At 38.4% G+C, this 16,616-nt stretch overlaps 1 protein-coding gene across 1 annotated transcript; it reads left to right on the top strand.

The window, feature by feature from the left end:
* The first annotated feature begins 640 nt into the window (after positions 1–640).
* LOC108700826 (meiosis-specific coiled-coil domain-containing protein MEIOC) lies at positions 641–14,429 on the top strand. The gene is made up of 8 exons (XM_018234804.2): positions 641–791; positions 6,484–6,612; positions 7,492–7,652; positions 7,805–7,909; positions 8,697–10,377; positions 11,934–12,068; positions 12,856–13,036; positions 13,478–14,429. The coding sequence occupies exons 1-8, from the start codon at positions 786–788 to the stop codon at positions 13,636–13,638; spliced, it is 2,559 nt and encodes an 852-aa protein (XP_018090293.1). The 5' UTR covers positions 641–785; the 3' UTR covers positions 13,639–14,429.
* The last annotated feature ends 2,187 nt before the right edge of the window (positions 14,430–16,616 follow it).

Below are 16,616 nucleotides of genomic sequence, written 5' to 3'. Positions count from 1 at the left end.
CAGGGGTGGGGCTATGATGCAGTGATCGCTCAGTTGCCGCGTCAATCTTAGGAAATCCTGCCCGGTTTTCTTAATTTGGAAAACCAGGCAGGCAGTTTTGACCCTTCAAAAAACAGGGCCGTCCGGGTAAAAACCAGGCAGGTGGCAACAGTATTGTAAGGTGCCCGGAAAATGTTGTTGTAAAGGGCCCTGCAAATTCCGATAGAGGTTGCCATACAAATATATATGTTTGGCTACAGCAAACAGGTCTTTATTTCCCACACAGGCCTCACCTGCTGCTTTATTAATCCCAGAAGCCCAAATACTCCACATTTCACCACAGGAGACACCATGACAGCTCTGAACTCTATAACTAACTCATTGTTTACCTCAACTTTATCATCAACTCTTTCATATTTACCTCAGCGGTGCAGATAACACCCCCTACCAGAATTCCAAACGTAACCTGACATATTAAGTAGCAACTCTCGACTGCTTCGCTACTTTCATCTTAGACCTTTCTTTTTTTTTTTGGGCGGGAAAAGTATTGCCTAACAGACTCGCAGCCAATGAAAAACCCGGAAGAAGGTGATTGTCCGAGCGCCGCTTAGCGACAACAAACGCCAGCCAATCAGCGCACGCCCTGGGGGTAGAAAGGGCGTCGGCAGGCGACTATCATTCAAATTAACGGGCAGTGAGGAGGCGGGACCGATGTTGGTCCCGCCCCCGCTTGCTCTGAGGCACTTCAAGGCTGCGCGCTTCTGTCAGTTTCAGAGGCTGAGAGAACTTGCTGAGGCGCTGTCACTATGGAGGTGAGGAAACACAGAGATACTGAGCGATACCTGGCGCCCTAAAGGCTTTTATATTAATGATATTTATCTGTGTAACTGTATGAGGACAGAACCCTTCCCCCATGTCATATCAGTTGTAGTTCAGCACCTCTGAGGTGTCACTAAATAATCTCTCAACCATTAACTGTAATATTTAAGCTTATTAGTAGCCCCTTGTGTGGAATAAAGGGGGTTCCTCGCTGCCAATGACAAAATAATAATGAAAACAGTGAATTATTGTAAAATATCAGGAGGTTATAAGTCACCCGAGGCGTTTTATACAGGTTTCAGCGAGTCATGTGACAGAAATGACATCACTTGGCACCGATACTAACGGATGACATCACGAGCACCGATTATAACAGATGACATCACTGAACACCGATTATAACGGATGACATCATTGAGCACCATTTAGAGGGATATCATTTACAGACTGTATTCCTGGTAGTAGTGATGTGTGGGCCGCAGGCCCGGACTGGTAATCTGTGGGTTCTGGCAAATGCCCGAGGAGCTGCTGTAAATTGCCATAGACAGTCACTATTTATTGGGCTGGTGGAGGGCTGCTTGGGCCTCTGTGTACTTGGAATGCCGGGGCCTATTGTGAATCCCAGTCCGGACCTGGTGGGCCGGCCTGAAACCCGCGGTTCGCGCCGACTCCTGCACAAAATCTTTGGGCCTAGCACTTCTGTTGGTAAAATTTATAGACCAGCGCCACTCCCGCCCCTTTTGAAACATCACTTTGGGGTGGGTCTATAAATAGAGGGGCGGGTTAGGGTCGAGAAATCCACGACCCGCATATTACTAATTCTTGGCTTTATTATAAGAATAGTAATGTACGTTTGTAAAGAGTCGCTGTATTTGTGGGTGCGTCTGTGTAGAATACACGATTGCCGTTGGCTTCCTATCTGGAAGATGTCGCCTCTCACTTGACAGAAAAAATAATCTTATAGGGGGGTTTCACCTTTAAAGGAATTGTTCAGTGTAAAAATAAAAACTGTGTAAATAGACAGGCTGTGCAAAATAAAAAATGTATCTAATATAGTTAGTTAGCCAAAAATGTAATGAATAAAGGCTGGAGTGATTTGATGTATAACATGTCAGTCTGAACACTACTTCCTGCTTTTCAGCTCTCTTGCTTTCCACTGATTGGTTATTAGGCAGTAACCAATCAGGGACTTGAGGTGGGGTCACATGGGTCATATCTGCTGCTTTTGAATCTGAGCTGAATGCTGAGGATCAATTACAAACTCACTGAACAGTTATGTCCCATGTGGCCCCCCTTATAGTCACTGACTAACTCAGAGTTATAGAGCTGAAAAGTAGGAAGTTGGATTCTGGCTGTTTTATTAGACATCTATTCACTCCAGCCTTTATACATTACATTTTTGGCTAACTAACTATATTATAAACATTTTTTATTTTGCACAGCCTATCTATTTACCCAGTTTTTATTTTCACACTGAACTATTCCTTTAAGTAGGGATGCACCGAATCCACTATTTTGGATTCGGCCAAACCCCCGAATCCTTCACGGAAGATTCGGCAGAATCCTGAACCGAATACTAATTGCATATGCATATGCAAATTTAGGGGTGGGAAGGGGAAAACATTTTTTACTTCCTTGTTTTGTGACAAAAAAATTTCCCTCCCTGCCCCTAATTTGCATATGCAATTTAGGATTCAGATTATGTTCGGCCCCTGCTGAAAAAGGCCAAATCCCGAACCAAATCCTGGATTCAGTGCATCCCTACCTTTAAGTTAACTTTTAGTATGTCAAGGAATGGAGGGGGGGGGGCAGGAGGTATAGGGGAGGTATAAGCTGAAATTGCAAACTGGAGAGCTGCTGAATAAAAAGCTAAATAACTCAAAAAACACAATTAATAATAAATGAAAATCAATTTCAAATTGACTCAAAATACCACTCTCCACATTATACTAATTTAAACAAACCCAAAAGGAACAGTAACACCAAAAAAATTAATGTGTTTTAAAGGAATGATAATATAATGTACTGTTGCCCTGCTCTTGTATGTATGCTTTACAAGCACAACTATAGTTTATATAAACAAGCTGCTGTGTAGCCATGGGGACTGCCCCCATGGCTACACAGCAGCTTGTTTATATAAACTATAGTAGTACTTATCTGTTATCTACTGTGTATCTTGTGCTTCAATGGCTGCCCCCATGGCTACACAGCAGCTTGTTTATATAAACTATAGTAGTACTTATCTGTTATCTACTGTGTATCCTGTGCTTGAATGGCTGCCCCCATGGCTACACAACAGCTTGTTTATATAAACTATAGTAGTACTTATCTGTTATCTACTGTGTATCCTGTGCTTGAATGTCTGCCCCCATGGCTACACAGCAGCTTGTTTATATAAACTATAGTAGTACTTATCTGTTATCTACTGTGTACCCTGTGCTTGAATGGCTGCCCCCATGGCTACACAACAGCTTGTTTATATAAACTATAGTAGTACTTATCTGTTATCTACTGTGTATCCTGTGCTTGAATGTCTGCCCCCATGGCTACACAGCAGCTTGTTTATATAAACTATATTAGTACTTATCTGTTATCTACTGTGTATCCTGTGCTTGAATGGCTGCCCCCATGGCTACACAACAGCTTGTTTATATAAACTATAGTAGTACTTAGGATCTTCATACCTTAAGTCTACTAGAAAATCATATAAACATTAAATAAACCCAATATGCTGGTTTTGCTTCCAATAAGGATTAATTATATCTTAGTTGGGATCAAGTACAAGCGACTGTTTTATTATTACACAGAAAAAGGAAATAACTTTTATAAAATTTAGTCTATGGGAGACAGCCTGTCTGTAATTCTGAGCTTTCTGTATAACGGGTGTCCGGATAACGGACATACCTGTATATTGTGCATTGTGTGGGGTAACGTGCAAGTAATGTCAGGCATATGCTCTCCATTTTGGACTGAAGAGACCTGTGACAGCCAGGGAGGCACAGTGCTCTAATTAAAAACTCCTTATTTCCATATTTTTTCCAAAAAGGAGTGCCAAACTTGGGAAATAAAACAATTCACTTGAACCACTGAAGGATGTCTAACATATTAGCATCCCTAAATCTTCCCCTGAATCGTTCTTTGTCCGTGAGACACATTGCAAAAGAATTAGGGGAGCATTCTGAATGTTTAAGCTTTTAGTGCGATAGCTGTATAAAAATAGATGTATTATTGCATAATGGGTAGGTCATTGCAAGTACTGAATTCTGCACTATGTTTATTTGGAAAGACTTAATAGACATTGTATCAACTTTTACTCTAATCATGCAATGATGTGAAATGGTTTCTATTTGTGCCTACATTTTCTGTGCAAAACACAATTAAACAGGTGGTTAAAAAATACTTTTCATATTCAATGGCTAATTCTAAGCAACTTTTTAATTGGTCATTATTTTTTTTTATAGTTTTTGAATTATTTGCTTTCTTCTGACTTTTCCTGCTTTCAAATGGGGTTCACTGACCCCGTCTTAAAAAACAAATGCTCTGACAAAGCCACTTTCGTGGCGAAACAGCTGTCGAGTAGTTCGGCGCTGCTGGGCTCAAGGCGGTGTTATTCCCCTGTGGATTGGATGCATTTTTTATCCCGGGGATGATCTGACGGATATTTGTGAGCGTTCCACTCCACGGACGATATCAAACACAAGGGCAAGTATAGGAAACCTTTTGCTGGCATACTGAACTGGGGTTCTGCATATATAGCCCTTAGGCTACTACATTGGATCCAGCGTTTGCTACAGCTAACTCCTTACTTACCCTGCATTTAACCTCGGCTCAAGGGGCTTCCGCTGAGGGACTTGCAAGGGGAGCCAGCCCCTACCCTGTTTGGGATATACTTCTTATACAGAAAAGAAGGGACATTTTGGCACGTATGCCCTTAATGTGGTCTGAAACTAACTCACACTAATGCAGAAAAGTAATGCTTTATCTTTGCCGGGAGTTTACATCTAATACGTTATACTAAACCATCTATACTGCTCCAATCACATTTTTTTACCTACGCAAGGTTTTTCAACCAGCATGGAAAATAGTGATCACTAACCAACATCAGGGCATTCCCCGATTTTTGTTTCCAGCAGCGCTGTTGGTTTTTAAATATGTTTTAATTTGTTTCACTAGCATGGTTATTAATAAATATTGCTTTTTACTGTAATATATTGTGTCTAATTCTCTACAGTGCAACTGGATAGGGGGATAAGTCCTCTTTTGTATATAGGATAATTACATTTTCTGTGCAAAACACAATTAAACAGGTGGTTAAAAAATACTTTTCATATTCAATGGCTAATTCTAAGCAACTTTTTAATTGGTCATTATTTTTTTTTATAGTTTTTGAATTATTTGCTTTCTTCTGACTTTTCCTGCTTTCAAATGGGGTTCACTGACCCCGTCTTAAAAAACAAATGCTCTGTAAGGTTACAAACATTGTTATTGCCTCTGGCCTCTCCTATTCATATTCCAGTCTCTTATTCAAATTAGTGCATGGTTGCTAGGGTCATTTGGCTTTAGCTATCCATGTATTAAATAATAATACACATCCTGCACAATTACTAAAAAAGTACAAGTCAGTTGGGTTTGCACTTCAATTTGCACCCAGTAGATGGCACTAAAACCTTGATCATCCTTTCCTGGATTATAAATTTAGTATTTTTCCATGCCTTCCGACTTGTAAGCAAAAACTGCCACTTCATTCATGTCTATGGAAGTTTTTTTTAAAAAAAGCAATGTGCAACCTAAAATTTAAAACTACGCATGATAGCTTGTTGATAGCTTGTTTAAAATTTGGTTGGCTTTTACTTTAATTGAATGTGAGTTCTTAATGTGAAATCCAACATGTCCAGGCAGGTCACAGTAACAGAATTGGACCATACATGTATATACCATCGACCTGACACCAGTCAATTCAGTGGATGTAAGTGCCATTGCTATTCCTCGTCTTACAACTGTCAGCAGGGCAAAGAATCATAGGCCTTAGCATTATAGCTACAGGTGTTTGTATGCAAAACATTTCAAGCAGTAAAGTCACTGTTGTGTTTTTCAGCTGGTAAAATTCCTTAAAGGATAAGTAAACCTTAAAAATAAGCTAATATGAAATTAACGAGGGGGCTATTCTAAGCACTTTTGCAATGCACATTCATCATTTATTTTTTATAGATTCCAAGATATTAAGGGATACATGTACTGTTAATATAAATTAATTATGTTACACCAACACCTGCTGGTCATTTTCCCACCAGTCTGACCATCAAGTAGTCCTGCCCTCTTTTTATAGACCCGCGCCCGCCCCGCAGTGACGTCACAAAAGGGGTGGAGGCAGGCGGAAGTCTATAAATTCCAGCGCCGGAAGCCGACAGTACTAGGCTGTGCAGGAGTCGTCCCAAACCCGCCTGACCCGCAGCTAAACCCACAGGTTTTGGGTCGGCCCGCACATCATTACAGTACATGTATCCCTTAATATCTTGGAATCTAAAAAAAAGTGTACATTGTATAAGTGCTGAGAATAGCACCCTCGTTAATTTTATATTAGCTTATTTTTAAGGTTTACTTATCCTTTAAGGATTAATGGCTTTTACCAATCGCTGATGACCATCCACTTGCTAATCACACTTCTCTTTCTTGTTTCTTATTAAGCATAAAGACATCTTCAGGGGAAGTAGCCAGTGCTTGAGTTATTCAGGCGGAAACCAGAAACTGATGGAAGGATTTAACAGTAGCATAGTGGCAAAATCACCTGCATTATTCAATTCTTACAAATGGCAGGTAATGTATTAGCCATGTCTTGAGTAAGCCTTTGCAAGACAAACCATTTACACTTGCCCATCTCAATTTAGCAGGGCATCGCAACTTTTTCGCTTAGGTTCTGCTATTATTACAGTTCACCCTCTGGTTTGTATGGGGCAGTGTGCTAACTCACAAAACAAGGACAGGCATATATGCTAGCAGCTGATGTAGGGCTGTGAGAACACTATGGAAGAACCAAATGATAATATGTATAGTAAAGCAAAATGGTGTCATGGATGGAGTTATAACTGTGGCATAATGTGCAGAGTTAAGAGAAGACGGTATGGCAGAATGGGTGCTGTAACTGTGATGTAGTGTTTTTAGTAAGACAAATGATGTCTGGATGTCTGGAGATGGGGCTGTAACTGATAATGGGCATAGAAAGGCACTACGGTGTGTGGCAAGGTAAGGAACTGTAAGGGGGTTGTTTATTAAACTCTGAATTTATCTAATTTTATTTTAAAAAACCACGACAAACTCCCATGCCAGATATTTAGGGTTAGGGTAAAAACCTGCTAAAATCAAGCAAAAACTCGAATTGTCTGGGTTTTTTTTCTAACTTTTTTCCTGATTCGCTGGGATTTTTCTGGCTTAAATTTTCAGGCACAAACCATGATCACTTCAAATAGAGAATTGTGCCTCTCCCATTGACTTATACAGGACCTCGAAGGGTCTGAGATGGCGCATTTTCATATTCAGGCTTTTTGCAGCATCGGGGTATAATCATTTTTAAAAAATATTGAGTTTTTGCCTCAAAAAACCAGACCAGATAAATTTGAAGTTTAGTATATAACCTCCATACTGTGGAAAAGTGTTTTCCTTTCTAAACACCTTTATTTATTTAATGTTTATTTGCAGAACAACAAAGTTATAGACGTAAGTCAAAATTATGACCCTTCAGGCCTCACCGGCCCCTTGGAAAATTCCACAAACGTAGTTGATTCTTTTCTGCCTTACACACCATGGTCTACCAATGGAGAAGAAATACAAGCATCAGGCAACCCTCAGGTTATGTCTAAGTAAGTCCTTGTTTACTCTTTCATTCAGTCATCATTTTGATTTTGAATCGTTACAAAATATCATAGGAAAGTGTTTTAAGAGAGAAAAAAAACAATTGATGCATATATTTTTATTATAAGTACTTTAGATCTTTTTAAATCATTTTCTTTAGGATTCAAGCTGAAAGGCATGAGTATGGAAGCGAGTCAGATCTCTATGGATTAGTGTCTAACATTCTGGAAGAACCAGACAAATCACAGCCATATTTTGCGGAAGGGTTTGTATTTAAGAGTCTTTGATTATAAAACTATAATTTTAACATTTAGAGCAAGACAAAGGCAATATGGTTGTTGGGGTTAAGGGTAAGAAACTACAGTTCTGGTCAAGCTGTTATGCTGATTAATGGGTAGTTCGGCTTTTCATTAAATGTTGGTCTTCATTTTCTATGTTTTGAGGTTTTTTGAATTATTTAGCTTTTTTGTTCTGTAGCCCTACAGTTTGTGGTTTCTATGTTTATATTATACCATGGTATACTGGTTAAAAGATAATTAGGAGAGAAATAAAAAGTAACAATAACTATGACATTGTAGCCTTGCTGGGTTTTTTGCATTTTTTGGTGAGTGACCCCTTAACAACCAGATAGTATATTACATTGCTTGCTGAAAAGATGAAGGCAATTGAAAAGTTGCTGAGAAAAGGACACTCTAAAGCCCAGTAAGGGGCATATTTATGAAAGCTTGAGCATCAGTTTCAGCAAAACATTTGCAAGTGAATTTCTGAACTCACACAGGGTTTCTGCAAACAATTGGTTTGACTTTCTTTCCAAAAGTCGGGCTTTTTAACCATAGGATGTCCATCCTTGATTTACAGTGAACATGATTGTATTTTTAGGTCTTGTATGCTGGATTTGACTATGTGCTATAAACTAAAAGTTCATCTTAAAGAAAGGTTGACCCATAGTTTTTATTAAAAAAATTCATGAAATCAAGTTTTACACCTTGCATGGATCAGAAAGAAATAAGCTGGTATGTCCATGTCTGATATATTCTGCACATTTTTCACAGGGCATGCTCTTCCATTTTGAAATCACTATGGGCAGTAAACAGACTTCCATATCAGCAAGAGCTACTTCCAGAAACAAAAAGACAAACAGAGCCATCCTTCATATATCCAAATAGGTACACAACAGATTCCATTCCTAGTCATGGAATGCAAAAACTGGAGGATACATATCATGGTTTGCCCGGTGTGGGCCCAAATCAACATATGCTTTTTTCAAGCAGGACAGATAATGCAGCCTATAACAATGACAACTCTAATGTGGCTTTCCAGTCATACTGTCTTGAAAAAAATTGTTTCACACCATCCTATGGATCAACTGAATCTCTAAAAGACTTTCAACCGAAGAGAACAGATTTATATAATTCCCATTATAACAGACATTACGATGGTGACTTTGGTCAGTACAACATGATAAATGCTGTAGCATCCAAACAAACTGACACCTCAAGGTCTGGCATTCAAGATGGCAAAAAATCACTTAATGGATCAGAAAGTGTTTCTGTGGATAATGATATTTACTCTAGAATATTCCAAGCAAAGCAAGGCTACCAAATGAATACAGAAGATTTCTCAATTAGTCAACAGAATTATAAATGCCCAAAAGTTCCCCAAGTACACCCAGATAACCTTATTGCAAAAGATATATTTTCACCAGATTGCAGACTAGAACCAGATTATACACTTGCTCTAGAAGGAGGCAGCGATTTTGGAAATAACGTAGAGAATATGCACCCTAAGCACAATGCACATAATTTTACAAGCCTGTTATCTGCTTCCCCGGTGGATGCTAAATCAGTCAGGTCTCCATGGATGAAGCGGAACAGTGAAAGTAATAAAATGCATTGCAATCAAGGCACCATGCTGAGAATTAGCAGTCATTCAGCTGGCGTTCAGAAAAACTCTACTCAAAACACAGACTATACTGCTGTATGTTCACCCTCTTTCACTCCAAATGTCACTTCAGTGTTCCAGAAATCCTCCCAAGAGAACATGCCGACCTTTGATTACAATTGTTGTACTCCAGACAGAAACCAGGAGGACTTTGGCCAGACAGAAGAAGAAGAAGAAAGCCTGTATGGACTTGCACAAGACAATGAGCTTAAGCCTCTCAATGGATTTCATGAGAACTTCCCATACCCCTATGGTGTTTTTGACATTGGAAAGCAGGGCTTTCAAATGAAACCTCACAGTGCACAGCGTAATGAATTGGAAAAGAATTTAGAGAACATACCGCAAAACCTTCAGGATTTGCTTGATCGTTTAGGGAAGTGTAAAAGCCAAACGAAAGCAAGTGGTAATAATAAGACTGTTACCAACATCAATAAATGTAACCCTCTTCAAGCCAAATGGTTTTCTGGCCCCATTATGATGGGTGGTGACGCACAAACTAGTATCCTTCATCCAATGCCTTTCACCAATCTAAGGTCTCATTTTCCACATCCATTGAGCCATTCTGTCCTCCCCTTCCTTGATTCCTGCAAATCACATCCTTTTGAAGATATAAAGCGACTGAACCCTCACTTTAACGACTTGATATATGGGGAATCCAGTTATTCCACCTTGACACCAATGTTTGGCATCCATGGATCTCTAAGGCCCCGGAATGTGTCTGCCAACGAATTACATATTTGCCTGGATGAGTGTTATGAGCAATGGCGAGCAATGGAAAAAGAGAGGAAAAAGGTAAGTTAAGGAAAATAAAATGTAAAAGAGACATTTTATGTTCAAAACGAGAAGGTACCAGTGCGTTATAGAAGATATAGACTTATATATAGAAGAATTGTGCTTAAAAAAGTAGTGTTTCAGGCTGATTTATTGAATATTTCTGCAAAAACTCTAATAATCCCTCCCTTCTCTTCCACTTCATGCTCCATGAATTCGTAGGCTATGCAGGGTAGCCGGCGGCACTCACTGCACTGTAGGACAGGAACCAATCAGCAGCTAGCAGGACCTGATAGGGAACTGAAGCCTGTCTGTGCTTGTGTGACTGCAGGGCTGTGATTGGCTGTCCTCCTCCTACTGTGCTTCTGGCAGGAACCATTAGGACACGCCCACCCCTCATTTGAAACGGGGGCCAGTGAACATCTACAGGGAGCTCTAATAAAGGGGCTATTTTGAAAGATAATATAAAATTTTAGCACCATGTAAAAGCAACACCATATATTACTCATAATTGCATACAAAATTATGGGTTATTTTCATGTATCCTATATGTGTCTTTAGATTTTATTGACACTTTTTGTGTGCATGATAAGTTGTGAGTAGGAGAAAAAAAAGAACAATATTTTCCAAACGTATTGGGCCGCTGAATGCAACCATTTTATAGAAATTTTTGTGTGAATGTTTGCCATACAGATAGGGGACCCATTATCCAGAAACCTGTTATCCAGAATGCTCATAATTACAGGAAAGCCATCTCTCATAGACTCCATTTCAATCAAATAATTCCAATTTTTAAAAATGATGTCCTTTTCTCTGTAATAATACAACAATACCTTGTACTTGATCCAAACAAAGATATCATTAAAGAAATTGTTCAGTATAAAAATAAAAACTGGGTAAGTAGACTGTGCAAAATAAAGAAATGTATCTGATATAGTTAGTTAGCCAAATATGTAATGTATAAAGGCTGGAGTGACTGGATGTGTAACATAATAGCCAGACCACTACTTCCTGCTTTCCAACTCTCTTGGTTTCCACTGACTGGTTACTCTGGTTACCAGGATGGAACTGCTTTCAGACAGCTTTTCTTTCTCCCCTTCACATTGTATTATATCACTGCCATAGGTAGTGTTTGCATTACTCAAAGTGAGGTTTTCCTGCTTTTGTGCTATTCTCATGTCTTCCACTAGGTGGGGCTTTTAGCAATGCAAACAAATTCTTCAGCAGAGGTGTCAGGTAGCAGCTATCTGGATAGCTACCTATTGTTCTGTTGATAGGCTACTGATGGGCTGCTGTGAAGGGAGGGAAGGCTGCTGTGGAGGGGGGTGATCTCAATCCAACTTGCAGTACAGCAGTAAAGAGTGACTGAAGTTTATCAGAGCACATTTCACATGACATGAGGGTACCTGGGAAACTGACAATATGTCTAGCCCCATGCCAAATTTCAAAATTAAATATGAAAAAAATCTGTTTGCTATTTTAAAAAACATATTTCAGTGCAGAATTCTGCTGGAGCAGCACTATTAACTGATGCATTTTGATTGACTTTGTCCAAATCTGTATTGTAATTTTTTTAGGCAGAATCAATTCTTGCAAGAAAGTATCCAGGCAAAAAAGTCTCAAGCTCTAACAATACCACAATCCCAAGGCTCTGTGCCAATCCTTCTAGAGTTGATAGACTGATTGTGGACCAGCTACGTGAACATGCCAGGGTAGGAAAGATACATTTTTCTTTTTAATATGGAAAAACTTCTGTTGCCATATCAAATATGTGGGTATCACTTTGTATGTTTATTTTTATTTTAACACCTCCAATTTGGCAACTAAAGTCAATATCAGAGAGATATTGGCAGAAACAGTTACTGGCACAGAAGGGAACTCTTTTCAGAGCAGAAAAAATAAAAATGTTTTATCAAAGCTACAGACTGACGTTTCGGCCTACTCCTAGGCCTTTATTTCTTAAAAAAACCTAAGAGTGCGGATCATATTGGAATTGAAAAAAAAAAAAAAATATATATATATATATATATATATATATACACGTAGAGATAATCGTCACTCACCATTCACTTAGCCAGTTGCTGGGTGCTAACCAATCAATACTTATTATTCACAGTCCATGAAAGCACTCACAGCGAACGCCATCCAGCGTGTATCAAAACATTATTTATTGGTGCATGGTGTATCGATATACCATGCACCAATAAATAATGTTTTGATACACGCTGGATGGCGTTCGCTGTGAGTGCTTTCATGGACTGTGAATAATATATATAAATATATATATATATATATATATATATATATATATATATATAAATATATATATATATATATATATATATATACTCTTTCATTCAAAAACACTTACTATTTTACTGCTATCTTTTTTTGTTTGCACTTAAGATAGACTGTCAGTCTGTCAGCACTTAATATTTTGTAAAGAGTTGGTAAATGTGCTTTATATTGCATGTACTGGCAAATCCAAAATTGTTACAGGTTGTAACTCTGCTGGGGAAAATGGAGCGCCTACGTAGTTCCCCCCTACATGCTAACATCTCTACAGCCCTCGACCGGCAGTTGGAGGCAATTCACATTGCACAGGTGCGCCGCAAGGATGAAATTATCAATGCATCAAATCGCCAGAGGCAAGGAGGGGCTCGCTGCCAGGAAGAGAGAGGTAATAAAGCTAGATTGGTTTAAATAAGGACTTGAGGTGGAGATTTATATTTGATTGTGTTTGATTTATGTCACTTTGCCATATTGTTTTCTGTAAACAATATGTCAGACTGACCCAAGAAGAAGCCAGGGTATTCAGCAGTGCCTGCTAATCCAAATACACTTTTCCAGTGACAGCTACATTATTGCTAATTACTGACGAATGAAAACCAGTCCCTTAACTTAAATTTAGAGTGCTGCATGTTTGAAGATAAACTGTAGTCTGTATCAATAACTAAAGTTGATCGGTGCATTGGAATGTAATATATTACAGTGCCACCATTGCTGGTTCTTTTCCTTGAATTCTAGTAATTTATAAAACTAAAAATAATCCTAATCATGTTTACATTTTACATCTCATGAAGAAAACATACCGTTCTTTACTTTTTTATTTTTTCTATAGATGTCATTGCCCTTGCTTCCTCTCTCAAAAATGTTTCAGCAGCCACCCGCAAATCTCGGACTGCATTATGGTGCGCTCTGCAGATGACTCTGCCTAAAATACTGTGCACTACCAACGAGGATCTGGAAAAGGCTTTGGCAAATCCACAGGAAGAGATGTAACCACCATGTTCAGTTCATTATGTTGTTCCCCATCTAAATATTATAAAGATGGACTGCAACGGTTCTACTTTTTTTTTTAAGTACCAGTGTAGGTACTTGAAATTTGTTCTCTTTTCAATGAAGTGTTTTGGTTCCTTGATGAAGTAGAAGTTTCTGAAATAGATCCATGAAGAAACTTTATCATAAAAAAATGCGTAATTATAATAAGCATTGCCAGAGCAGAAAGATTAGTTAAAAGGTTTCTTGTTTACCCATTATTGATCAATAATAATGAATTTTTTTCTCACCAAGGAAATATCATTCAGGTGAATGCTGGAGGGCATCTGTTGGATTTGTGGATTGTGTTTGTGCTTTAGTTATGTTATTTTGCCCAAGACACCTCATCTTGTCCTAAATGGACATTCCTGTATTTCTTTTTTAGAATGGGAAGGTAAATTTGGTTAAATGCAGTTGTTCTAAAGCTGCATCCCCACAGAAAAAAAATTGGAGCCGTGGCTCCTTAAACTATCTATTTATTACATTTTAAATATATTAGTAGTGCAGTGCTGGTGCTTTACAGGCTGAATACCTTCACAAGAAGCAAAGTAGTAGTGCATGCTGCATCTTTCTTATTGGCATGCATCTCATTTGTTCCACACCAACATGGCATTACTAATATGTTCCTTAATCGCTCACAGATAGAGAACACCAATAGTAACGCAGAGACCGTTGTAACCATGGGGTAGATTTATCAAAGAGTGAAGTTAGAGATCTCCACAGTCTGCAGAGTGAAATACCAACTCTTCCATTAATTTCTATGGGATTTTTAAAGGCATATTTATCAAATGGTGAACTTTCACTATCACCCTTTGGTAAATACACCTTTAAAAATCCCATAGAAATGAATGGAGAGAGGAAGTATTTCACTCTATAGACTGTGGAGATCTCTTACTTCACTCTTTGATAATCTACCCCCAAATGTCATAGAAATTAAATCCTAGATGAAAAGTATTCCCAATAATTTCCCATATGATATAAGCACTTTCTTAGGTTGAGATTGCCAACCTTAAATTGAGAAAAGGCTGCCCATTTAATGCAGGGAACAAGTTTTTGATTGTGGTCTAACAGAAATGAAGACCATCGGTGAGTGCGGAATGAAGTTTGCTGAACAAGAACCCACCACAATCTTTGATTTGTGTATAGTACAAATTAATTTAAATATTTATTCTTCAAAAATCCTTAGGGTAATTTGGAATTAGGCTTCTTGTTTCAAATAAGTGAATTAAAACGGTAGCACTTTTTAATTAGATTTAGCAAACCATGCTTATTTAACAGTCATAAAGCATTCTTACGTTTAAAAAAAAAAACATACTACAATATCGCAGTTTAAACATTTTTAAGATACAATCAAACCTAACGATACTCTTCATATAAATTTTAAGGTCTATGGCTCACAAGATATTTTCTCAGGATGGCGTGGGCAAGAAAACATCCGTTAATTGAGGCAACTTCAGGCTAGTACTGGAAGCATATGTGATACATATATTTTTCGCTTACATTAATGCAGCAATGAACTTCGGAGGTTTTGTTTCCCATACTGGAGTAGATTAAGTACAAGAGATTCAAGTGACAAACATCCCATGTGCCAGTGCCCTAAAAAAGAGGCAATAGCCAGCAGATCTAGTTTGCATTAAATAATTTGTCATATAAATTCCGCTAAGGTTTTATTTTTAGGTTATGTATTGGAAAATACGTTTATTGCTTGCTTTTAAGTCACATATTATTAAAATGACATTGATGAATAATTTATTGCATTGTGTGACTTGCTATTATGGAGCTCTGCAAATCTTAGCGAGTAGAACACAGAGTTCAGTGACTTTATTTGGGCGAAATCCCCCGAATGGTGTTAATGTGACCAAAAAAATAAAAATCTGGTATAGAAAATTTTAGGAAATGTTTTTGGGATTTATAAAAGGAAGTATTTATGTGTATTTGATGAACCTTAAGCAATTCGATCACCGATTCACACTTACTCTGCTTTGATGAACTCATTCGACTGGGCAGAGAAGTTTTACTGTGATGTTTGATTGGTCACCACACAGAGGAAGAGGTTAGGTTCATAAAAAGATAAAGGTTTTAGATGTTTAAAACATGCATATGAATTGTAACTGAATGTAAGTTACTTTCTGCCAAATATTAATAAATATGTTCAACTGCAAAATATGTGGTGTATTTTTTTAAATCGGACAGGACAGTCGTGTTTTGTGGAAAAGAACCGTGGAATTACCGCCGGGTGCAGGCTGATCATATTCCCATGTGTCAATGCAAGCCAATGCAGAATTCAGCAAATTGCAAAGGAGCATGAACAGATGCAAGTACCTGATTTCATATTCAATACTGCATCCATTTTAGTACTTTAGTTTGGAAATGAGCATTTCTCTATACTTGCCTCAATACCTTGGGGCAGATTTACTAAAGGGCGCAGTGAGTAACACTGGCGATGATTCGCCAGTGTTACCGCTTTCAGGCACTTTACCGATTTACTAATGGGCGCAGGCATAACTTCGCTAGCGAAAGAGACGGACGCTATCGGTCATTCGCACTCTTATCTCCAGGTGAATTTTCACTCTGGCAAATGAAAGTTACTCTGCAAATTCACTAAGAATTCACATGGATTGCATGCAAATTTTTGCAGCTTACACTTTATAAATCATTTTGTATTCTCCACTTTCATAGACAGGCCCAATACTATGATTAGAGTCTCCTGATGAAAGACAATATCCTATTCCTAAAATGATTCATTTCTGCCCCTTCATCCAGGTCCCTGTATAGTAGCAGCACACAAATGGTTAAAAAAAGAGTGTGAGTTTTAAACCACCAGAGCAGTCCGATTAATCCTCCCAAGGGAAACTGCATGCAAGGGAGGCTGCTAATTTTTGGTTGTGCAGCATAAATGCCTACTTACAGACCCCTAGCAACAGAAAAGCATATCAGGTCGA

Source organism: Xenopus laevis, chromosome 9_10L (assembly GCF_017654675.1).
Source record: "Xenopus laevis strain J_2021 chromosome 9_10L, Xenopus_laevis_v10.1, whole genome shotgun sequence".
NCBI lineage: Eukaryota > Metazoa > Chordata > Amphibia > Anura > Pipidae > Xenopus > Xenopus laevis.
This window is presented reverse-complemented; position numbering and strand designations above follow the sequence as displayed.